The following is a 27,033-nucleotide window of genomic DNA, read 5'->3' as shown; positions in this document are numbered from 1 at the left end:
TAAATAAAAAGTCCTAGCTGAATGACCAGTATTATTGTTAGTTAAAAAAAGGAATTGGAAAACCTTCCCTTTCGTTATAAATATATTTCTACATGTACAGTATATACAAACCTGAGCATAAGCTCCATATGCACCAATCTGAGAAATGGCGAAGGGATTTAGCAGCCCCAGTGGACCAGCCATCTGCTGCATTCTGCGGAGTTGTCGTTCTTTTTCAGTGTCCGCAAACTTCACGACTAGACTAGAAGACGCACCCTGAAATATACATGTAAACATGTCAAGTAAATTATTTTCAAAGTAAGTTCCCAAATGTCATTATAAAGTCATTTTCAGAATGTTGGGAAAGACTGAAAAAAAAGATTTTGCCATTAAAAAAAAACATGTTCAGAATTTTGACATAGACTTAAAAAAGAATCCCCGCATTAAGTTGTAACCAGAATATTGCAAATGAGTTACGTTCAGAATATTGCAATAGAGGCATATTCAGAAATTTGTAGTAAAGTCACGTTCAGAATGTTGCCATTTATTTATGCTTGAAATTTCGAAAGTCATGTTCAAAATGTTGCCAAAGAGTCATGATCAGAATGTTGCCATTATAGTGTCATGTTCAGATTGTTGCAATATAGTCATTTTCAGATTGTTGCAATAAAATTTTATTTGGGTGTTACCGTAAAGTTATGTTCAGAATGTTGCCATTAATTCATGCTCGGAATTTTGACATAAAGTTATGATCAGAATATCAGAATATATTTATTTCCGATCAAAATTTATTTTAGATGTTAATGCAGGATCACTGAACTCATTGCAGATAAGACACATACCGGCATTGTTTGACTTCCATGTAAAGCATTGATGGCCGACTGCGCCTCATTGTGGCCGGAGTATTTAACAAAAGCACAACCTAAAAATAACAACAGAATTTTAATTAACAAAAGCACAACCTTAAAATAGCAAGGATGTACAAATTAACAAATGTAAAAAGGATTACATTTCATTTGGTATTTTTGTTTTATCATTGTTCGACATAGGAACAAGGAGGAACATAGGAGTAATATTTTTTCGAAGATTCGAACCTTTGCTGTTTCCGTTTTGGTCCCTTAGTATTGTACATTCCTCTATATTTCCGAATGGTTGGAACAACTGTCTGACGTCATCTTCTGATTGTTGCTTGTTGAGCATGCCCACAAAAAGTTTTCTGTCTTCTGAAATGATAAAATGAACAACTTCTTCAATTATAATTTTTTCATCACTTGAAAAAAAAATACTTTAGTAGTGCACTGCTTTGACCGCTGCTTTCACTACAGAGATCGTTTTCGTAAAAAGCTGTGCTTGTATTGTTATTGTTTAGTTTATCTCTTTGGCTGCAACTCAAAACTTTTAACAAATGACGGCGGTATTTGAGTTTAAACCCCCAGCGAAATCCTTCTGCTTGACACGTGTCGGGATGATTCATGCCATTTGGCACATCAACTTTGGAACATCGCTTGTCTTCCAGAAGACGGAAATGTTGGAAAAAACTAAAATAGTTTACTTTAACATTTCTGGTAGAATTTCTTGGATGCTGGTTGTAATTGGTGGTAATTAAAACCCACTGGGTGAGCTTAAAAAGAACGGAGATAGCGAGGAGTGAAATTAAAGGAGTTAACTAAGAAATAAGCACAGAGAGAAATTCAGGGGTATCTCTTAATGAAAACTCATTAAAGAGCAGCTCGTAATACCAGAAGATTCGTTTTCTAAGACTTCCTTATGAATTATCAGTAAGTTCAGCATCATGTAATTTCCGACATCATTGTAAAATGTTAATTATATGTGCTGAAGCAAAGATTCACTCTCGCCTCTATTTCTAATTATAACAAAAAAAATTGTGGAGATATTCCGCGATAAGATCGGAATTTTTCATTAAGAAGCTTCCTAACGATTACTGAAGACTAATTCTTAAGTTCAATTTCAGCTACAAGAACGTGCGTGCATTTGTAATGATTCCTCAACCAGTCAGGGTCTTAAGAGAAGAAGAAACATCTGAAAGCTTTGAGACTAAATCATTAGGACCATTCCATCATATAAGACCGAATCGATAACTCCCAATACAATCCGATTGAGTTCTTTCTTGCTCTTTGAATTGGAGGAAAAAAGTCGGCATCACCAGCAGAATCCAAGATGGCGTCCCAGATCGATGACACACCTGTATAAATCCGTGCCTTGTGTAGGTACAGGTGAAAAATCGATCATAAGGTTGGTGATGACGACAGCCATATTCTGTTTTGTTAAACAATCACACGTTTTGAAAAAGTCTGTGTTTGGCCATCATCACATCACAATTTTAATTTTCCTTCAAACTTCGATGCTAAATATCATTAATTAACCCATGGAAATTCTGATTACATTGAAATTAGTATAAATAGAAATCCAGTATGAGAATGGTCCATGAAATTTGAACAAAGTCTAATTTTATTAAGAAAAAGAGATTTAAATTCGATCGATGTTCCTTAAATATATCCTTAAAGCATTAACTATACTCCAATATAGTACAATGAAGAAAACATTTTGTTTAAATGAAATGTGAACTGAAAAGTAAATCCGGGTAGAACAGATTGAAGTGTAAGTAAAATCAATTTACAATAAAAGAAAAAAAGACAATGTGAAAAGGCAATGCCTGACGACCACATTATGTTCCGAATTTCCTCGAGCATTTACCTGACATGTTTGAGTTTCATATGTCCATCCTTACGATGTATTAATATCAGGCCGTGATGTCAAGCACAGCACAAAAGTATCGACCCAAGTAATCCCACTGACTCACAGAGTCTGTAATGGAATGGTCCAGGCGCTGCGCACATTTATTAATTTCCTACAAGGGAAGATGGAATCAGCCCTCTCTCTGTATTTCTCTGACGATCGATATTTCTCTGTCTCCGAGGTCTATGGAAACTGCCAGGCAGTGAGCCTTCAAAATCACAGGACCGAATTCTAGTTCGGGGAGATGTCTTTGACAGGAAATGACGTCATTGTCAGGCTTTTTACTGCCTTTGGGAAACGTTGTTCGAAGGTAACATGAATGAAGCTGATAAATGTGACTGAATATAGAACTTATGGTCGATTTTTATGTCGTTAGAACCATTATGGTGGCGAATTTCCTTTAATAAATAATCAGTTCCTAATTGCAGCTTTTATGGACTGTTTGGTGAATACATTTCGATCTCTTGCACAGCTAAACCTCTCGCCACTCCTGTGACATTTACTGAGACATTCTAATCCCCAAAGCACGAAGTCTAAATTTTGGATGACTTTGTGCATTGTATAAGATTACGGGTGCTTATTTTATTTTCATTACTGCTACGTACTCGTTACCGCTACAAAAACGTTACATTACCACTACATCTAAACAATTATCGGCAGTAGTCTTATTGATGAAATGAATCGGTAGTGATCACCCGAAATTTCGAAGAAATGTAGCGGTAATGAGTTGATTTTTTTTTTCTTTTCAGTGTTGATTTGATATTGTAATATTTACCTTCCAAGATTACAAAGATGTACATTATTCAAGATCACAGAGAGAGTCGGCTTTGTCCAAGAACCTTGGGCAATGCTGAAAATAAGACTTATTTCTGTTGTTTTACCTTACAGTATCACTGATTACTTATCATTAAACACATTTAACATCGCACTGTATACTAGATACAAATCAAAATTTCAATATGGGCAAACTACAAACACAGATATAAAACTATTGCTCTAAAATAATTTATGATACGCTTGCATTATGTATATTGAATCCGTTTTTGTGTGTTTGGTTTTGCTTTGTTTAGCTTATAATAATCTTGAATGTTTTCTCGGAGATCAGAGGAAACTGAATACATTATTTTGATTGCTACAGAGTCAGGCTATTGCATGATATTGCTTTGAAAACAAATGTTCTAGAATATGAGAAGAAACCAAATAATTCATTATCATGAAATTACTTTATTTATCCTTTATCATTCAGCCATTGACGAAGAGCATTTTATCTTTGATATCCATAATTCAGATAGCTCATTACACCGTAGTTCTCCTCTCAGACAAAACAATGGGCAAAAATATAATTATCATTAATAGAGCTGAGAAGTTTGCGTAAAATAGAAGTATTTTTTGATTCCCCGCTCTGTTAGACAGATGGCTCCTCCTAAATAAAGCGGATTTCTTTTTATATTCTTGTCCAGTAATATTCCATTGATCCCCGCTTTGGGTGAATTAAATTAACCCCAAAACAGATGGGGATTCTATACCCCACAGAAAAAAAGATTCACATCTAGTCAACTTCTGGTTCTTTTTGAATCATTCTTAAACGAGGACGCCTCACGCAAAAAATACACTTTTGTCGTGACTTGTTTGTTTTTTTTCCTCCAACGACCCAGGATTATCCCATTGTTAAAATAACTTGCACCTTAATCAGCTCTATACATTCGCGATAAGTTGTATTTTCGTATATTATCGATATCTTGTGCATCTGTCTGAATTCTTGGCTGTTGTTTTACTGATTCTAACAATGTTCACGCTGTTTTTCTTTGAAGTGGTTTGATGCTAAAAAAATGTTATCGCGAGCAAATATAAAATTAACAGACAAAACATGATAAATGAATGTTCAGTAATTATTTTGCACTTTTATCAACTTTCAAATGTTTTTCTTACTCTAGTACGAAAATTTATTTTGTGTTCTCGTCATCCTTAGAAGATCCCAACTACTGATAATAAAATGAACAAAACTTAAAATATCAAATTGATGTTAAAAGTGAAGTAACTAAAACAATAGCACAATAACACCTCCCGAGTACAGTATCGCCCCCTACCGGTTCACAAACTTTCATCCCCACTAGAGAGCTACAGATGGTTAATTTTGAAGAATCTTTTGTTAGGGATGCCTGTAAATATTGTCTTTAATGCCCGGCCTCTGGAAAAGCAAGTGGGCCCTCGATCGATTATCGTCTGCTCAAGAATTCACATCTTGTAGAGAGAAAAATTGAGGAATGTGCATCATTTACGAGGAACGGAGAAGGGAGATCCTTTTTTCAGATTGAAATAAAAGAGGCCATTCATGAACAACTTTGTACATCACTTGACTGTTTCGTGTGTGATCGGCTTTTCTTAGGAGAAATTTCATTCAGATGGAAGCTTTCAATTCCCCTCGTACATTTAGACAACTCAATTTTCTTGTATATGTTGCAGAGCTGCCAACATTCTTAAATGACAAATAGTAAGGCAGGGTCTAGGGAGCACCTAAGCCCCCTGACGCTGAAGATCTTTTGTAAATGAACATGCGATCTGAGGCATAATTGTTTCCATTTTTTTACTTTAAAACATTGACATGAATGTGATTGGCCCTCTAAAACCGAAACGATGATACATGTACAAGCAAACGTTGTAAGAATTATGGATATATTATAATGTAGATACTATGGACTGCCAGCTATGAAAATACCGGTATTATAAACTTTGAACGAGAAAAACTGAAATCGGAAGAATATAGAAAGAAATCGTAAGGCGTATTTGAGACGCTGATTTCGTACGCCTTACGCCAAAATCGTAAGGGTTGGCAGTTCTGATGTTGTATGGATCTTAATTTAAGATAAGTTTGTGGGCCAGCTCTGACAAGCTTGAACAGACAAAATACACAAAGTTTGCCCATCGTTCTCTTGGCTTCTCCATCACTTGACCTAAAAATCCTTGACATTAGACACGTCCAGCCTCCCCTGTATTAACTCACGGAAGCAAGTTTCGCCATGATCTATGTAACACGATATAAAAATAATATTGCTTTACCTTTTAGCTGGCAAATTAATATTTAATCGCTCTATAAATAACATTAGAGAGCTGGTAGGGTCCGTAAGATGTGAATGCTCTTCGTTTGCGTCAATAAATAATCTTAAGTTTGCTCGTAGGTGTAAATGACTAATATTAAAATATCTTAGTTAGCATTTTATTAATAATTTGCGAGTTCAAAAATATTTAATTTCTAAATATGATTTTCAACAACTTTTTAATGAAAGTTATACGCAATATTAAAAAGGATGTTCTTCCCTTCATTCCGGTATGATGAAAAACTTGTAAACACGAACTTAACCAAAAAACGCACAGAAGACTGAGGGGGTACGGAGGTACAAATTAAGTTAACCTTCAACATACTGTGCACATGATTAAAATTAATCAAGCATAAATAAATCAAAATAAACTTTAAATTTAATGTTATTCTTTTCATATAAATTTTATGAAAAAAATTCACCCCTGAGTTATTCTAAATTAAATAATTGTAAATAATTCGTTCTGCTTTAGCACCTTTACATGAACTGGTCTTCTGTAAGTCTTTTATTCTGAAGTTTTGATTATGAATTTAACTGTAAAATAAATTTTTGTCTGTACAAGCAAACAACTGTCGCAGTCACACGACACCGTGTTTTAAAGTTCATAAACTTTTGTTTAATTTTATAAGGGCTTGTGGAATTCTCAAATCCCGCTCAAAAAGTCGGACAGCTGTCGATACGGTGTTTTTTACACCCCTCCCAGAATAAAAACGCGTGCCGGGATCACGGGTCACGGAACACACGACAATGGAGCGCCATGACAGATGTCGGACGACAGACCCAGTACGCCTTTATCTTCAAATTAATAATTCACTAATTTTAGAGAAAATATTTACATTGCATATCTACGGATTAATAGTCCCATATTTTATTAAAAGCGATACGTTGTTAAAAAACAAATATTTAAGGTTTTATATTACAACTAAAGTACTATATAAAATCGGATTACTTGACATTACCGCTTTGCACATCCGGGCCTTTGTTGTGGATCTTAAATCCTGCATATTTTCATTGAAGATTATTTACATCGTTTATAAGTAACACAACAAAACTTTGGTCATTTATCTTAATTGCTGCTTTTCAGTTAATAGAAATTACTTGTTAAATGATAAATTTCATAACCCAGAGGAGAGAAGCTATCTAAAATGAAATATCCATTCTTTATGTTACCATTTTTATTTGACTTCGATATATTTTATCGCCTTTTCGGGTGAACGGAATCGACTCGAGATGACTATGTAGTGCGATAATACATCACTTTTCCATTTGTATAAAATGTCGCTTGGCACGCGACTCCATTGTCCCGGCACGTGACTGCTGGATTTAGTTTGTACTTTCACGTATATATATTATCAAAATTTCATTTGAACACAAATGGTCTGGTATTTCGCTTCGTTTGCTATGACATCTGCTAAATAGACTTCCCGTTCCCGTCTATTGCCCGAGTCCTGCTAAACCGAGGGGCGTCCGGAACAGCTCTAGGCGCTCTTACGCCTCGTCAAACCGTCTCACACCTGCCCCCGAAAATCTCAGAGGGAAACCATTTCCCACAAAAACCATGCTTTATTCTTAAAATCTCAATTCTTGACAGTAACAGAACATTTCACGATGAAAGTTGTTGGTTGATATTTTTGCAACTCGAGGGGAAATTGAAAGTACAGTAGCACACACATCTTTTAATACAAATTTCCCATTTAAATTTGCAGTGAAGTGCAAAAAAAAAAAAATCGTCTGCATCTTTTCTTGCATGCGAGGGAGGGGTTTTAATGAAAAGATAGTATAACCACTAAAACCTCGTCAAATTCCTTGACCTTATGACCGCGAGCCAGTCAGTAGCAGAAGATAAAGTTGATTCTAGTGAAAATGAATTTTGATTACGTGCACATGTTACCGCCAATCCAACGGGAAGAAAAATGGAAGGGGTAAGAGTGTGAGATGAATTGACAAAGCACATTCCTCCTGATTTTTGCTCCTCCTATTCCATAACTTTTGAAACAGATTAAACATGTTAAAAGGAATATTTCAGGGCATAGAATTAACGAGTTCTAGGAGAGCGGAATCCATCGGCTGCTCTTCAGAATTGTTGGCGTTCCAGTAAAATTTTTATCATCTTCCCTAGTTTTGAAGAAAATTGTAACTCAAGACGTCTATAACACTTTCACCTAATCCGCATGCATGGGAAGCCTAGATAAGATGTCTGATTGATAAACATAACATTGATGTACACCTTACTCGCTATAGTTATATGTGATAAAAGAAATTAATTGTTTATCGTTGTACTTTTTTTCAAAATACTTTCTGACGCATGTTTAAGTTATGTACACAGAGATGCTCTAGGTTCACGTGTGCAGAAAAATAAGTTGCTGAATTAGAATTCCTAGAAATACCATTGACATGGACTGTATTGGAAATCTATGAATATTTGATGTGCTGCCTCTGTCCTGATCGATAAGACAATGCCTCCCAGGGCTGTGACAGCGAAGACGTCATCTTAACAAGACCTCAACCATTCATACTAAATACTTTTCTCTTCTTTATTATTACTTAGAAAACAACAAAAGTGAGAGCACGCATAACCATTGAAATCATCAGCACAGCACGACATGCAATTCTCATCACTCAGATCAGTAATTATCACGCACAGATTAGTTCTGGTGCAAATATGTAGAAAATAACACATTTGTGTTAATACTGAACACTGAGCTACTTAGATACAAATGTATCAATTTCAATTACTATTAAGATTTTCTTAATATTCATAATGTCATCAGCCACAAATAAATCAATACGAATATTTCATGCAAATTTTAAATATATATAATTATATTATTTAAGAATTTGTTATCAATGTGTGAGAAATAAAAACTTTTTAAATAATATCTAAATGATTTGTGGTTAATATTAAAAGAAGAAAAAAATAGAGATAAAAACTTCAAAATTATTAAAATGAAGGAACATACCTCCAGCAACCATTTCTGATGAAGTTTAAACCACACAACAATTAATTATAACGGTATAAGCTTTGTATCACAACAATATTACAACACCAACACACAACAAGGGAATGACACGGTCCCGTGACCCGTACGAGATTTATACCGCCGCTTGCGAGATCTTCAATCTTCCTCTCTCTCAAAGACCCCGCTACGCAAAACTATTAAACCTGCTTTGTTTACCATTATCCGCAGTCCCAGACAAAGAAGCTGTTCACCCCCTCTTTAGTGGTATAACCCACTTACGGAAGCTGGTAGCTATTAAACCTCCATGGGGATTTTAGGAAGACCAAAGATGGACCCTCAAAGAGATATTGAAATTATTGATTTATAAATGGACTGATTTGAATTCTCAATCATGTCAATAGAAAAGTGCGATATTTTATAAATATTGATTTCTTCTTTGGTGTGAGTGTGCAATAATATAAATACGAATTGAATCAAAGTAATCAATTATTCATTGGAAAAGTGTAAATTTTACATGATATTTATTTGCATCTTAATTTTATCAATATGAACCCTATTTTCCCACGAAGTGTTCATGCGTATATATTTTTTTAACTGTGATAAACTTTCAAACTTAAACAGCAAACCTAAATGACTTACAAAGAAAATACCATGTTTTTCGTCACAATTGAATGATTTATTAATTTCTTCAAGTTTTTCCCACGAACAAAAAAGAACCTATTTCTTTCAAGGATAAGCTACATTTTTGAAAACTTGGGAACTGTTATAAACTTTGAATCTTGTCATTTTCTCGCCTGTCAAGCGCACGCGCGAGAATTCACGACATTTCTGTAATTTGACGGCATTTGTCATAAGCAGTCACCACCTAACAGAAGCTGACCAGATAATTAACTGAGATGCTGTGAAGTTCGTTAATGGAGATCGTCAGGTGTTGTCCGCGGGTCACCTGTCCGGGGGTTTGAATTACATTATGTAACTGGTCTACAGAGAAAATCTGCTTCTGGTCACCGTACTATCGGAAGCCAGATTACATAAAGTATACATTGTATGCCCAGGTATCGTTTTATACGTATTTCAATTCCTTGTCGAATATGCTATGCGTTTAAAATACTTTATAATTTTTGGAAAGGGATAATATTCTTTAAAGAAAGTCATAAAATAATTATGTAAAAAATATATTTAATCAGTGTCACTGCTTAAAATCACCCCTTATTCATTATCCTTTTTCCCAATGTAAGCAGTAATGAACTTGTTATAAACTTTATTATGGGAGGCACCTGCACGTTTGTTGGGTATGTGTAATGTCATTTGTTACGTCATACAGAAATCAAAGGTGTTGGATCGGCGCGCGACCACCTGTCTGTACTTAACCACAATACATGTACATATCGCATCCACTGATTGGTCAACAAACAAAGTGACATATGTCCGATGTATTACGGTTTCTGATTAGTGGACACCTGCTAATATTTTATTCTTTACCCTCACTACCTGTAATTTTTTTGTTTGTTTAACTGTGATCAATATTATCAATAAATAGGCAGTGGAATGGCAAAACATGCCAATTTTACCTTGATTTAGACTCACTGATCGTATAATGAAATAAAATAAAGAGAAATCCTTCTACAGCTATACAGAGACCATTGTTGAACTATTTCGCTCAAATAATGTACGTTTAATAATATAATACTAATGACAACAAATTTTATTGCAAATTATTTCTTTAGCAAGATAAAAACAGAATTTGTTAAGTATGATTACCTATAGATCCTTAGTTTTAACTTCTAACATATTTTTTTAATTTATGATCTACATCTGGTGAAATTCCTTTAAGATTTTTCAAATTAAAAAATCAACAATGAAGTGTTGAAAAATATATTTAAGTTTATTATTTTTTTAGTATAATTCTGTGTCCAATTCGAAAGAATGTCAGCATGTTTATTTTACAAGATATGATCTGAGTATCTGTTAACGAAAATTCAAAATTTTACGCCTTTTAAGAAAGTATGTACATGTAGCTTTAAAATTGTGTACTTTTTCGTTCTCTGTTACATAGTGTATTATTTATTTATTTTCCGAAAATTTGATTGCGTGCAAATCCTACATATAGACACTGTTTTATTTGGAAATCGATATAACGGGGTGCCAAACAGATGTGCAAATATTTAAACAAGGGCCCATTAGTGGTGCCACTAAGTACCCGACATTCTGGTTTTGTACCCACTGTACCCCGAAGGACATTTTATCGTAGAAGGAACATTATCATTTCAGTTCTTTGTGAGGGTGATGAGATTTTTAATAAATACCCGGAATGGCTCTTTATTTCTCTACTTTTTGGATCTCCGAAGGCTTAATTATATCAAACAAAGAAATCTCAATCAGTTTACACAAACATCACAAATAAAACGCACCATGTATTTCAAATACATGTAAAGAAGTTTAATGCTGTACGAGATTTTTTTTTTACATCAATAGCAGTCAAACAAGGCCCTAGCGATTTTGGTACAGTTTTTTATCCTATGCCCATCGACCCTAGAAAAATCAATGCATTCCCACGCTTTTAAATTATCTTTGCACAACTGATCGACGAATTGTTACAGAAACATTCAATCACATCAGCTAAAACTCAACCCATTGTGTGACTTCACATCCCGGAAAGTACGTGTAAACTGAAACCTCTTTATTTAATTTTATGTCCCATTTGTAGCCGACATTTATTTGAACAACAATGGTCTCACGTTTTGATTTTTTCTTTCGAACTGATTGATTCTATTCTATTTCTATACTTAGAGACGTCAATTTTCATGTATTATTTAGCCTTTCGTTGTAGATCTCCTATCAACTCTCCAAATAAAAGACCCAATGCCGTTAATAATTCATACACTTGTTATAAGTTGTCTGATAAAATCAAACATTTCTTCTGGTTGTAAGTTTTCCACCCCAGCAAATCCGCACCTGGGCTGTATCAGATCAGGAGACACGCGCCAGTATGTAGGCACGCGCCGCGCGCGCGCTCGGGAGAATGTAGACGCGTGCGACAGTGCTTTTGACAGCTCTATACGCTCTGATTAACAATACCTGTACAAGGTTACAAGGTAATAACAGGAAAACGACAAAATTTCTACCGCGAGGAAAATTAAGTGCCCACACAGATATTTTCATGATAAAGATTATTTCAAAAATTGTGCTTTGTACGAAATCACGATTTGTTTTACGCGATGTTAGAACAAATATTCAAATTTTGCAACTAATAATCTATGGTTAATTTTTACATCATTTTTAAAAAATAAATTGAAAGGAATATGAGTTATACAGTACACAACTGTGACGTGTCATTGCACGAAGTTACAATGAATTGATGAACATATTAATAAACTGAAACCCCGCGACTTCGATTCATTTATTTTCATATTTAAAACTTTAAACGGAAAGTAATATTAGATTGATAAACTTAGTTTATTTCTTCAAAGCAAACCAAGTAAATAGAAAAAAGGCAAATTTTGTGATTATCCCAGAGAGAGGCAGATGATGCGTTTTGCAGCCAACCTCTCTATTAAGTTGAATAGTTTTGCTAATTTATGTTCGCATCTTGATGGATGAGGGACTGGGGTACACCGAGCCGTGCAGCCCTAGACAGTTCATAACAATTGGTAGGGAAATCTTCATTCTGCGAAAACCATCTAGCTTGGTTAATTGAAGTTGAATGTTTTTCTTAAAAAGTGAAATGACTTCACCTGCCGTGCATTAGAGAAATATTTTCGCGAGCTTTCGACAATTAACAACGAATCGAACGTAACACAGATGTGGATAACATAGAGAGGATGTTTCAGAGTGTATTCCTTTGAAGTTTGTGTAGGTTGAAATGAAAGAAGGAGGAAACCTGTACCAGTCCCTATGTTTACAAATGAATGAAGAAGTTTTATTTACAAGAATGGCTTTCCAAAATTTTAATAGTGCCAAATCTAAGTGGTGCATGTGGTACTTCGTATTGCATTGCATCTGAATCTGTACATGTAAACAATGAAAAGAATTTTGCGCAGCGGAATTTGATTGTTTTTCTTGTTTAATTCTTAAGGTATAAACGAGTTCGTGATCTTAAATCTTTGATGTTTTTTTTTTTAAATTCTTTTTTCTAAAATGAATGTTTCTAAATTCTTGAAATTTCCCTGAAAAAAGATAAAAATAACATAAAATTGACTTTGACCACGCAGACAGGCCGATGGATCTGGAAGTCGATTTCCCATGATGCCATTTGTTCGGTCGTCTGTCCTGTCGTCTGCGCGGATACGGGGCCATGAAAGGACACGCGACTATTGTCACGGCAACAAAGCGCCGCCAGCTCCGCCAACTGATTAACGCCCGAGTCAATGACCACCGGCCTGTTAGCCGCCATATTGCCGACTGCTCTGTGATGAGGTCACGAATACCGGGGTTACGATCGGTCTTTGTTCTGGGACATAACCCAGGCCTAATTGATTTTAAATTTTTCATGAGAATTTGGAAAATTTCTGTGCCATTTATTAAGTTTGGGTTAATAAAAGCTTTTCATGAATTTTTTATATAGTCCAGGACTTTAGGACCATGCATTTAAATACGTACTGGGTTGCTACGTATCTGTTGTTCATAATGTTTATAAAAATTTCGCTCATTAGTTTATTATGGACTCAATATCAGTTTTGCGTTTTAAAACAAATCTAAAACGGAACAATTTTATTCATTCTTCAAGGTGAAGGAACCTTAAATCTTCCCATTTTCAATCCATTTGATGCATTATCGACGGATATTTACATAACCACAGTTCTTCAAAAGTTAACCAACCATGTTCTACAAAAAGCATTTTAATCAAAAAATTGTCTCAAATTAGATTTTTTATAATACTTTAAAATTTGATTAATTATTTAAATATAATTATCCAGTGTAATAAATTGATTTGATTTTTTATGAATTACATTTTTGAAAAAACATCCTTTGTTATTTTCGTTACTATAATGCGATAGTCACAAAATGGATCCAGCGCACGAAAGAAATCAATGAAATTACAACATACGACTTAAGTTTATGTCGTAACTGGTTATTTCCCGCAGTCTGTCCTTCTAAGGGATGAACTTGATATATAAAACCGTAATGTATTTCTTCTACAGAGAGAGCTAATTAATCTGACAATCACAAATGTTTCTAAATGAAGATATAATTCTATAGGTTTCCACGGAGAGCTTATTGTCCTCCAAGGTAATATATCGGAGCACAATGAGGACAGAATTTCTTTGCATATCTGCAAAAATGGAAAACAATGACACTACGGCAATTACACGGCACTATTACAGCTGAGGGCTAACTAGCACCTGTTAACGGAATCTCACCAGTCCAGGGAAAATATTGATTTAAAACAGCATGAAAATACAAATTTCTCAGTTTTGAGTCATAATTACTTTTTTTTCCCAAAGATTGAATGTAAAAACAAATCAAAAAGCATAGGAAAAATGTCATCTGTCATCAAATCTCCCTCGGTTACTATGGAAATCTTTGTTAAGAAAAGGGAACGGATTTTCATGTCATTCTTACAAGTCTAACGACTGCAGGATTTTTTTTACATTAATTGTAAAGATGCATCTATGATTATCTTTGTTATTCTCGCAATTTCTTTTTAAGCGTATTTGCTAACTCACCATGCATCGTTTTTCTTAATATTGCCAGTGTTATAAAAGTTATAGAAAAAGAATTATATAAAAAAAAAATAGGATTATTTTTAAAATTCTGTTGAGTATGATTATTCATTCCTTTGGGGGTGGGGGTGGGTGGGTGAGGAGGTGGGGTGGGGGGTTAAATTTAATGACAAATGACGTTATTGAAAACGGAACACTCATGCAAAAGAAACTTTATTTCCCAAGGAAAAAGCGCATGCGTACAATCGTACAACACACAGACATACGGACATACCCGCTCTGTTTTCACTGTCAGCAGGTTTGACCTGGATTGGGCGATTCATCTATAAAAACAAAAACAAATTTTCAAATATGATATTAAACTAAAAACGAATAAATATCGCATTGGTTTCGTCACCAGATTAAGAATTAGACATACGTAAAAACAAAACATATCAAGAAAGAATACCCTGTACATCAAGTGAAACTCTGTATATTAAGTGAAAAAAGGCTAAATTTGATCACGAGGGTCATTCAAATATGTAGATACGATGTCACTCTTCATATTATTAATACTTTTTACAAATAAAAAAAATAAAATCAACACATTGTCATACGCCAAAACATTTATTTTGGCGATGTGTGAAGTTACAATTCATTACGAGTGCAACGTAAGAAATAATGTCATTTAAGATTCTCAGAATATTTCTCACACTTGTCTACATCGCCTTATCTTAGTATTTTGATAACAGTTGTAAGTTAGTTTTCCTTGCTTTTTATTTCTTTCCTATGTATCTACGATTTTACAGCTTCGACAACATGGATAGGGATGCGTTCAACACTTTTATGACGTCATTAACACTTTTTTGACAAGTTTCTTCTCAGACTGCCCATTTCTGATTCCGAGTTTCTGCCACTGAAAACTTGCCATTTAAATACCAGTTGATGGCTCACTTCTGATAAACTAGTATTTCCTGGTTCCTCCAGCATTTTCAAAGCTTGTTTTAAATGTGTCCGGGACGTCATGTGACGTGTGACGTCATCTTTTTTTTTTAATTTCTTTACAACGGCATTTATTTACAAGTTGTCATTGTGAAGGTTTCCTATAAGTAGAAGCGGGAATGTTGCATGTCCAAACTTTTTGGGTAAATTGGTAGAAACACGTTCATCTGTATTAATAGAGCTTAACAACTTCGAATTCAAATAAAAATTAAGGACAAATCTTGAGAACACAAATTATTTTTAGTTTTTTACTTAACATTATAAAACGCGCCTTGAAGAAAGACAAAGAGTGCTGTCTCTGTAAAGTTGTCAAACTCAGTGTTCAATCAATACATTAAACTAAGTTTACTTCTACAGACAATAAATGGAGCTATATGTGAAGCTGACGCCAGTTCTCCTGGGCTTTGTCAGATCACCCTCAGACAATGACAAAACGTCCGGGAATAGAACGCAGCCCTCTCTTTCTAAATTGTCTTTACTTAACAAAATTTTACGAGCGGATGTCTCTACTAAACCTAAGTATTTGAATTTTTTAGACTCTTTGTTGCAAAAATTGTTACATAATTCATATCTAAGCTTGTAACAGCGTGTCAGGCTTCACTCTAAATTGAACGCAACACAATTCATCAATCGAACACGCACGAGAGCGACGTGTTACTCAGAGTAGTTTTAAGGAATTTCCTTTTTTATAACTTTCCTTCAAAAGAATTTGACGGCAAAGAAAAGAGATAAATTCAGTTCTCTGATATTCAGGACGTGTATTTTCCCGAACATCTCTCAACAGGAAGTGGTAACTTCATTGTGCCACATCTAATTGTTCTCTAAAGGGGCACTTGAAAAAGTATACATGATTTTGCAGAAAACTGTATTTTCGAAAAAATACAACCATCAAAGAAATACAATAAATGCAAAGGTATTATAAAGCAGAAATGCTCAAAACCTTTAGAAACAATTAGAAAAGGCGGTACTTCAACTCTCCAATGATACGTTGATACATGTAAGTATTTGCTAGTATTTTTCAAATTATCTTAAACAACATATCAGTCTTAAATCGTCAAGTACGATTAATTCACTAGTGTCCGTATCATGGCTACAACTGGGTACAGTATCTCCGGGGGATGAAACAACATACAACATAATATACGAGTTGTCAGACAAATACTGTATCTTTCTTAAAATTCTTTAAATACAAGTAGTGCGCTTCATATTCCGAAGAAAATTATCCCAAAATGATTTCTTGCTCCAAAGAATGAAGGACTTAAATGCAAAATTTTTGTTTTCACTTTCAGTTTGTTATGCGTCGATGGAGACCAGTAACTTGAAGTTCGAGAAAATGATATATATAATTGTAATTTATTGACAACAATTTTGAGGCACATAAACTCTTTAAAGATTTATCATAATGAAAGTGCATAAATATCAGTTCATATATCAGGAAGATCAACACAGATTCTGTGATAATTACGGTATCTTGAACTTCTATAGAACATAGCGATCGGCTGTCTACTTATCAAAGTCAAGAATTCTTTCGAAAATGCTATAATTTCATATATTATATGATTGAATAATTTCCATCTCTCTGATTGGCTGAGATCCAACTATGTTAGAAAAATATTACGTTGTATTGACCTGCACGTGACGTTCCAGGTCAATACAAGGATTTATTTCCTCTACATTGATCTAAAAATAGATTGGGGAATTCCAAATTGATACAAATTGTTTTAGAAAGCTATTTAAACGACTATGATTTTTATTTTCATGTGAACAAAACATAAGCGAATATATATTTTAGGTGAGGGTGGTAAGAGGGGATGCAGGGACCCCACCCCTCCAACACTTTTACTGATCAACAATTTTTTTTTACGTTTTGGCAGTCAGTTTTCCCTGATAATACTCCTTCCTTTCAAAATTTATCCTTTGAAAAGACTGACATTATATATTTCTTTCATGGCTGCTAAAATTGATTTTAAAAAATTCAAATTGATACGACTGGTAAGGTTTATTTACATTTTAATTCTGCTACTCTCTTGTATTTGCTGCTAGGACTTAATAAAATGCAAACAAGTAATGAGCTGTATCATTTTATCAGTGAATCATATAATAAAACAATTATTGCTGTTTTTTCGGTCAATACAATGATTTAGCCATCTTCAAAGTACAATATTCACCGAGCCCGAAGGGCTCGGTGAATATTGTACTCCTCAGATGGCTAAACCATTGTATTGACCTCAAAAACCAGCAATAATTGTATAATATATAGATAATTATAATTTTTATTTCTGCCATTTACACAATGTCTTTTATGCCTTGTACAGTGGTTGGTTGTAGTGATGATATATACTGTTCCTATCACTTGATCACTGCCGGGTACAAGGAACCAACACAAACCTTATTAATTGTGTATGTCTTCCGAGCACGGGAAGTTGAACAAAACAGAACCATGGCCGTTTAGTAGACCAGATTTACGGAGCCCTGCGTGCCCGCTCGTTAATCTGCGTGGAACAGTTGTCGAATTTCAACAAAGAAGAAAACTGAAAATCATTATCACCTCATAAAACGCCCGCTACCAGATAAGTCGCGCACGGTGGAGGCGGCTGTACTGCTCGCGATTGCCTCCCTTTACTGAGCTCTCCGGTGTTTGATTATAACATGTTTGATATTCAGATAATTCTTATTGATAGACGAAGCTGTGGAATCTTTGTTTTCCCGGTGTTAAGTTATGTTCTTAAGCTAACGACAGCACACGAAGTAAGAATGCTTAAAACATTTGGTGAATGTCTTCTCTCTGAGTGTCAAAGGAACTCTTCTGTTTTTGGCGGGAGTAATACCGCGCTCCAAGACAAATTACGATAAGACATTAGCTCCGTTTGATCTTACTGGGGTTTTATGAATTCGCGTAAATCTTTAATCTCTTGTTATCAGTTCAATAATAAACCTTCTCTTCTTCTTTAGCAGGAAGTGAGCATCATTCATTGCATATTTCCCCAGCATAAGCAATCAATCGTCTGTAACAACGCCAGGTATCTCTGGTACCTTTCATAGGAAATCAAGAACAAGGCGTTCAACAATGTACATGTACATGTTGTTTACAGAAAGACACACTAGTAATGCATAATAAAACCTGTTGCAAGAAACTCAATGTTGAATCCAATCAAATAACTTTTAATCGACTTTAATTCATTCCATTGTATAACTTATCCCACGTGAGGCCTTCAATCGCATTGTCTTAAAAGATGAAAAATAATTAAGAGACATTAAAGTTTAATCATTTCCAAACAATTTTTATTCAGATCGGATACGTGAACAAAACCAAGACGCGATTATTCAAAGTCTACGGAAATTACATGTACATTAATGATTTCGGTACCGGGTAACTGATGTCAAGTGTTGTTTTAGGGAGTAGTCGTTATTTCCAGCGATTGTCCGCTACGTTAATATAACACCGCGGTCAGTAAGCCAGCAACGGAAAATTATTGATAATGAATGATCCTTTCCGAAATGTTGTCACTTTTGTAATGTTTGAATACCGTAGAGTGAAAATTTGCTGTTTTATCAAATACTATATTCATTTTCAGAGTAGCGCAATGGTTAAAGCGTTTGCACTAGAGTTGTGCAGTGTAAGGAGTTGATCCTTACGACATGAGTTCGTGACGTGAAGACCGCTCCTTCGGATGAGACCGTATACGAGGTCTCATGTCAGAGAACCTGTTGGAACGAAAAATATTCCTCACCGCTCGATGGCCCTGAGTGCTGAGCATAGGTCAAAATTTGCAGCTCTCTACTGGCAAGTGGTGGCGTCTCCATATGAGTGAAAAATTCTCGAAAGGGACGTCAAACAACAAAAAAACAATCAGTCAAATTAGGAAGTTAACATATAAGAACATGCTTTCATCTTCGATCAAAGTGAGTCCAAGGCTAAAATACAATGTATTAATTATGTATTTATATTGAGGAGGATGAACAGATAACTCATTTTGTAAAAACTGTAGTCGAACACGCATATTTTCTGCAAAATTCAAGAACAGTGCATTTTTTAAAAGCCTGTTTTCTAATACCTATATTCTGAAAAAGAAATTTTATAACAGAGAAGAAAGCACTAAGTCTCTACTTTATTTTGATACATGTGCATGAAATGGGAAGGAGGATGAAAGTCAATTAATTGCTATTAGGACAGAGACATTTTATGCATAAAGTGAACCTAGCTCTTTACATAGATTTCTATTAAAAAGTATCTTTGCTGCATCTGTCCTTAATGTTCATTTATTTCCTTTACCACAAATATCAATATTTTACTAAAGTACATGAATCTAGAATAGAATTATGCAATAAAGAGGATGAGTGTATTTAGCATCGAATCTGCAGGAACTGTGTGTACGAAGCTTAAAAAGGTGTAAATGACAAATCAAGGAGATATTTTGTCAGCGTGACTTAGAAATAACTATTCTTTTTGGAATTTGAGATTATATACTATTCTGAAGCAAGGTTATTTTTCTACAAAGTCAGGTAAACATGCTGTGTTGTCTTTTTTATTTGGCTAATAGAAGCATGTTCTCGGAAACAAACCCAAACTAATGAAGATATGCCCAGAAGAGATGAAGTTTAACTCATCCGTAGCATCTTCAAAAAACAACCGACGAAAAAATAACATTGAAGGCTTATTAGTAGCAGATGTCAATACACTATAAATATTACAAACAGACAAAAAAGAAGCTTCTTGTTACGAGCAAATTTCGTGAAACAACAAACACATGGAAGACGTTTTTTGAGTTGAGACTTACGTCCGCATTCTTGGAGGCTGTTTTTATTTTAAGACGAACTGACTCATCAGCTCATTTATTTATTGTTGTCTGTTTTACAAGCAAATCGAAAAAGAAAATGCCACTTATATCTAAAAATAAAGCGACCTATTTTTTTTCCCTCCCTAAATCTCCCTTCAAAAGAATGCTGATATAAACAGAATTTACAGGTGCTGTTTTACACGTTCTCCAGGTATGAACTATATCTTTTTTTTGTTCGGTCTTCGAATTTCACCTGTCCCTTTCTTTGTGTTCGTGCGACAGACACGCGCCGATAACCAATGAAAACGGAGCACCTATAACACCGCAACTTGTGATCATCAAATCTAAATCAGATTTTATTGAAAAAATACCGTGACAAAAATAAAAGTATTTGACGTTTATGGCGATGAACGGCTTTAAAGGTGAACAGAAGACAGGGAAATTTGAGCCGACATTGCTCTATAAGTATATGGAAGACCTCTTGAGCTTTATTGGCAATCTGACCTCATTAAACACAATTCTGTACAACAGTTTACAGAATCTGCAAGTCAAATAAAGCGCTAAAGCCTCAAAGCAACTGATCCTCTCTGCCATCTTAAAAAAATAAAATTCACATCGAACTCTTTGGCTCTCTGTTACGACAATTGATACACATGTATAGATTCAGATTTATTCACATTCCAATTGTTTCATTCTAGACTACTATATATATTTTATAATGTATAAATTCACTCGATTTGTAAACCAAGATGGTATGAATTGGTAAACTTGGTAAATTCAATAACACTATAACAGCGATATAAAATGAGGAGATTATAGAAAATTATTTTTTGAAATACAAGTAATGGTAAAAAAAAAATACTACATGTTAAAACTTAATAACTTTTTTTTGGCTTAGAAAACATTCTCCCAAAATGAAGTTCTATATAAGATTGTTTTCATCCCAAATTTCCAAATGCTGTTTAGTGTATTGTTGTTTTGAAGGACACGTTTGTATTTGACCATTAAGATTTCGTCACCAATGAAAGCAACCCGCCAGTGTACATGCAGTGTAGTTCCCATTACTAACATTACCCTGTCAAATTGCGGGAAAAATTGAAGAAAAACAAAACAATAACAAAACAAACCATTTTCTCAAGGTGAGTTGATATTTTATGGCGATTTTGATTCTACTTTGACTCCTTGTACTTATCTATTGCAGCTACAAGTGATAAATACATGTAAATCATTCCGTGATACTTTACTCCCAGAAAAAGATCTCCCTGCTTGTTTTCTCACCTCATCATATGAAAACATTCTGTTTGCTGCATAATACAGGAATCGATTTGTTGACAAATATTACTAATTTCCTTTGACTAATTTTCTGTGTTTTATACAAAATGTTACTTGTTAATGTTAAACAAATTATAAATTCTACACAATAACAAGATCTGCATGCGCTGTACATGTATTTCGTAGTTATCTATTTTATTTCAGGTTCGTTGAGAAAGCCGTAAAACTAAATAAAAACCTATTTTGGTATAAAGTCTACATTGTTTCATGTACAAAAATACTGGGGATCAATTTTTATGCTTGAAGCTTAATCAAACGAAGGTCAATTTTCTGTCAGGGGTAGGTGAGGCGGAGTATATCCTTCCTGCTTGATTTGCCCTGTTTTTTTAAGTTTGCGACAATATTTCCGTGTCGTAAATCTATTTCTGAACTACAAACAGGTAATAAGCCAATAAACTATCTATACAGTTTAATGGACGTTCAATATACCATTCCAGCGGAAAAGGAAATGTCAGGACAATTCAATGATATAAAATGAAATTATCGTAAAAAAAGTAGTCCGAAGTTTGAAAAACGGCAAGTAAAATTTCTGGTAGAGAGAGAGAGAGAAGAAAGGGAAAGTGATATTAGCTTTTGAAACATCATGATACATACAAACATTTTATGAACATGTATAAACCACAGAACTTTCAGGAGTATTATGATACCCAATTACATGTAATATTATATAGTTATGACTAAAACTCGTATAAAACCCTCCCCCTTTTACCACAGTCAGAGCACTAGGGTAGAAGTTTTACCTGTATCTGCAGAGGCGGGTACAAAGAGTGGAGGGAACTTGCGATTCCGTCGGGGGAGCGAAGTGAGGTGGCGGATCCAAAAACTGAGGAATGGATCATTACACGACACGCGTGCTTCTGTCTTTTGCCAGTGAGCGACGACCTACAACTATCTAGTATTATATACACACCTGACAAAAGGTATGAAAACGTTACCATGGAAACTCTTCATTTGCGATGCTACCTGGAAATCTGTGTTTTCTCGGGTAAATGATCTGTTATTGGTTGAAGCAGGGACTCCGAATTAGTGGTGTTAGAATTCACTGTGTGTCTCATGACGTACGGAGGAGGCAGACTAGTAATTATACAGCAGTTGGAATCATATACCCTCTGTCCAAAATAATACCACTAACTAAACCTATCCTCGTTAGGTACGGACGACAAAACGATTTTCTGAATAAAAACCTTGTATCGTGTTAAATGTAAATTTCTGTAAAATTATATTCATTATCGTTGCTATATGAAAATAACGTTGTTCTAATTATACACCCAGAGAGAGAGAGAGAGAGAGAGAGAGAGAGACTATGGTCCAATACTTTAGAAGTAAATATATACCAAATTCATTATGTAAGGTCAGAATCAAATAGATTATAAAGCTATGCGTATTTGTATTTTAGCCTGAAATTAAAGTCTACTTGAAACAAGGTAATCAACAGGAAATGTGGTTAATTGTTTATGCACAACTTCTTTATACAGTAATTCTTTACGATATTGTTTCTCCACAATTTTTTTTAAAAATACTGTGTTAGACTTCTGACATAAAATACTCATGAAAACGCTATTCATAGTCACGAAATTATAATTTTATCTTTTTAAAATTTTATCAATACGTTCAATTTGTCAATTTCTGGAAAAGAAAATAATCATATCCACCCACTAATTAAGCCATTTTTAAGAGGACAAACAAACATATACAATAAATTCTTTCAAGAAATATGCCCGAACAATCGGAATGTCTCGTCAAATTTTGCTTGTATTGATTTTCCGTTGTCTTTTAAAGATAATTACATATTTTACACAATCTTTACAATAACATATTTGATTTTGTTAATTAGTATTCAATATGATACATATAGGTGAGTACGTTTCCGATGGATATGCTTTGTGTATATTGGATCTTGTCGCTATATTTGATATGACTCACAACCAGAAAGGAAGTGTGCGGGCAGTTATTCCACACAAATCAATAGCTTGCATAATTTTACTGTAATGCCATTCTTTTTGTTATTTTTAGTGTAAAGTAGAATTTACATATTCAATGAATCTAGGAGAGATAAAGCATAATGATTAAACATGCCTTGCAGTAATAACAGAAACTTCACTGCAGATTTGAATTTATCGACCAGAACACAATTAGAACACGACTAAAAAATATACTCAATATAGTAAAAAGAAATTGCCAATTCTACATGTTACCCCCACCTCCAGCCCCATTTTAACAATTTTTAGTTTTCATACAAAACTTTTCTTAATACACTACAGGAAAATGCTAACAAACAAGGCGGTGTAGTAATATAGTCACACTACATCAAGCATAACAAAAAAGATGTTCAAATTTTGTTGGGGGAAAAAATTACCTACATTCTTTGAAAGGAAAAAAAAGATCTTAGTTATATATTAGCGTAAAATCCTCCATTATCTTATTTCTTTAAGAAAAACTTTTAAATGATAGGTATAATTGATTTCGCGATCACAGCGTATCAAAATATCAAAACAAAACACTGGCCGACAAAATCTCTAAAATATTTAACTGTTATCATTAGTTAACCATGGAGAAGTGGACGACCTTCCGTGTTCTTTATCTCCAGAACTTAATTTAAGCATTTTCCGAAAAATAAGAGGCTGTAAGTTTTTGTCTGAGTTTAATTAAAAGCTAAGCCGGTCTTTGATCGATTTCAACTGTCTTCAATTTATTCAGTTCTTCTGAAGAAAAGAAGAGTCTAAAGTGCTGATTTCGCTTCACAAGAAACCCCCCGCTCATGTGATGCTACTCCAAACACTGTTTGCTAATGTAAACGATGAGGGAGCGCGCGTGCAATTAATTAAACGCTCAATATAAACTTCGACTTCCGTACCACGCGCTGGAGTGTAAACTTCCGCCCTAGGCTCTTGATATACAGGTACGGCATCCATTACCTTTCTGGGAAATCTTTTCGACACATTTTCATCATGTGTTAAATGTGTAATTTAGAACTATCTGATCCGTGTTAATTTTTCGGGTCAGGTTTGCTCCACTTTATTTAACAACCCCGAGGGAATATGTTTTTAATAAGAGATAAAAGGTTAAATGGGATTCTAAAAAGGTTCGAAAAATTAAAAACAGATCTAAGCCATTAATTTTAATATAAATCTATTGGTTTCATTTACAAAAGAGAGAATGTAACGGAATCTTAATAACAATATAGAAAGTCGTTTAGATATCAATTAAAACAAAAATGTTTTTGATTATATAAAAAAATAGGAACTTTTAAACTAAAAGAATAAAAAAGTGAATGAATAAACGAAATTTAAATCAAAATTCTAATTTTTTTTTTTTATCTCAACCAAAGGGCTATAACTCTCAATCATATATACGGGAGACGTGTTGAACATAATTCGTTGTGTAGGAAGTTTGCTATTAAACCCTTATCTATCTAATTATGAAAAAGTTCTTCACGATTTGTAAGATCAACCTTTGCTTAAGCTCTCAAAAATACTTGTTGAATAAACATTTATTAATTAAAACTGATCAAGGCCACATTCATCTAACAGGCAATTGTTTCGGTAATAAATTTTAAATATATTTATACCATGGGTTAAAATCTTATTACCTAAACAAGTGCCTGTGATTCATCTTTACAAATGTGGACACACAGGATATTTCATGCTCCTTCAGTACTCTTTTTGAAAATCTTTTGATTAAAGGGTGTTGAGACTGGTGTTTGAAGTTGACTCTGTAAGTTTCAACATAATATCTTTATATGATTCAAATTTGATTTGAAAATAAATTTGGAATCGACTGCGCTTAAAATAACTAGGGAAATTTTACTTTTTGTGAATTTTCGAAACTAAAAAAGTATTGATTTCCAACGGTACAGCGCGTTTCGTTGTCATACAATTTCTTGATAATAAGATGAAGAGTTATCTCTCTTTCCCAACAATTCCAATGTCATCCTTTTAAAAGGAATAAAAAAGAAATGTCTTACGATTTCAATTTTATCTACGCTTCAGGATTGTAAAATATGCAGTTACAAAAGGCAGAAAATTTTAATTACTTTTTTATTCACAGAATGTGGGCGAATCAGAAAAAAACACAACATGGCATTTTCTTCTTCAACAGCTACCGAAACACTGCATCACAGCGTCAGGGGAATTGTTAATAAACTCGTGAGTTAAATCTTGTCACCGCTCCATCTTACAATGAACATACTTTTGGGAAGTAACTTGTCGGTAAAATCGAATTACTGTTGGATTAAAAGGTAATAAACGTCCCAGCTATACAATCATAGATTCAATGTATTATCTGGGGAACTTGAAATAATGGGTTTTGTTAGCAAGGAATTAAATTAAACGATATTTTTGAAATAAAACTTTTTGCTGGCAGGAATTTTTTTTTACTGAATTGCCTGATATATTTGATAGCACATTTTAACAAATAATAAAAAAAATAATAATAAAAATATTGTTTAAAAAAATAGATTTTTACAAAATTAGATGTTTTAAAATGCATGTTTAATAAGAGAGTAATTTGAAAAAATAAATATAAAATGAAATTTTCCATCAACATCAGATCTAGAATACATATATTTGATACATACATGAATAAATTTAAGTTAAATACATTTTAACAGAGATACATGTACATATAACAAATACGGTTAGATAAGAAGTAATAACATATTTATTCATCCAGTGAATTAAGGAGGAACAGGACCTTTCGCTGAAAAAATTCCTGTCAATGAATTTTTGTCAATATTACTAATTTAATATGTCTTAACATCCTAAAACGGTACATGTTTCTTGACTTCTTTAAAAGATATTGACCCACAAATACCGCCCTGTTTAGAGTTTGTATGGCGTTTAGATACTTCATGTTTACGGGCCCATAACAGAGTCCATAATGCGAAGTTTTACGCACAAACGATAAATATGATAGATAACACTATATACTCAAATATTTCAGAATATTCATAGTGTTTAAATTATCTGAAAGGAATTGTTTTAATTTTATATAGTATTTGGGTGGGATAATTTCTGCAGGCAGCTTCAACGACAAAAACCTCATTTGGAAAAAATTCTGTCAATAAATATTTCTAAATTTATGATTGAATGTCAGTCCCTCATAGTAATTATTTACTGCATAAATATCACAGTGAAGCTTACCTTATCGCACGCATCGTTGAATTAGACGTAAACGCTTTTTTCCGAGTGCGAGAAATCAATTGTGACGTTAAACATTCAAAATTATCTAAATAGAGAGAATTTGCACTAAACACGAAAAGTATTCATTTAAAAAAAATCTGCTCAGAAATTTATCACGATACATTGACTGTGACCTGTTTAAAAATAAAACTGATCATTGTGTGTACTTGATCTCGCTGCACTGAGAATTCAAACACTACGTCTATGACGTCACTGACGTCAGACTGCAGGGTAAAGAGAAACAGGTGTGTGGATTGGGCAACTTCAAAATATCTACATGATGGCAAGATCTTTAAAAACTTTATTAA

General features: G+C 34.0%; 1 protein-coding gene across 5 annotated transcripts in view; it reads right to left on the bottom strand.

Moving 5' to 3' along the window:
* Window positions 1–27,033, bottom strand: part of LOC134237536 (CUGBP Elav-like family member 3-B) — a 53,873-nt gene that overhangs the window by 6,000 nt on the left and 20,840 nt on the right. For 3 of the 5 annotated variants that reach the window (XR_009985841.1, XM_062719621.1, XM_062719622.1), the window contains exons 3-6: window positions 14,729–14,777; window positions 1,074–1,202; window positions 822–901; window positions 112–255 (exon numbers count right to left, since the gene is read on the bottom strand). Coding sequence is in view for 4 of the 5 variants with exons in the window: in XM_062719621.1 (XP_062575605.1) it covers window positions 112–255; window positions 822–901; window positions 1,074–1,202; window positions 14,729–14,777 (402 nt within the window). In the remaining variant the exon portion in view is untranslated. Of the gene's footprint in view, window positions 1–111; window positions 256–821; window positions 902–1,073; window positions 1,203–2,694; window positions 3,156–8,791; window positions 8,994–14,728; window positions 14,778–27,033 lie in introns of those variants that run through there. The other 2 variants (XM_062719623.1, XM_062719624.1) reach the window with 2 other exon arrangements.

This window comes from Saccostrea cucullata, unplaced genomic scaffold, assembly GCF_032062105.1.
Source record: "Saccostrea cucullata isolate Sc308-1 unplaced genomic scaffold, CSIRO_AGI_Scuc_v1 ctg24, whole genome shotgun sequence".
In the NCBI taxonomy this organism is placed as follows: Eukaryota; Metazoa; Mollusca; class Bivalvia; order Ostreida; family Ostreidae; genus Saccostrea; species Saccostrea cuccullata.
The sequence above is the reverse complement of the archived record's forward strand: the minus strand, read 5'-3'. Positions and strand labels throughout refer to the sequence as shown.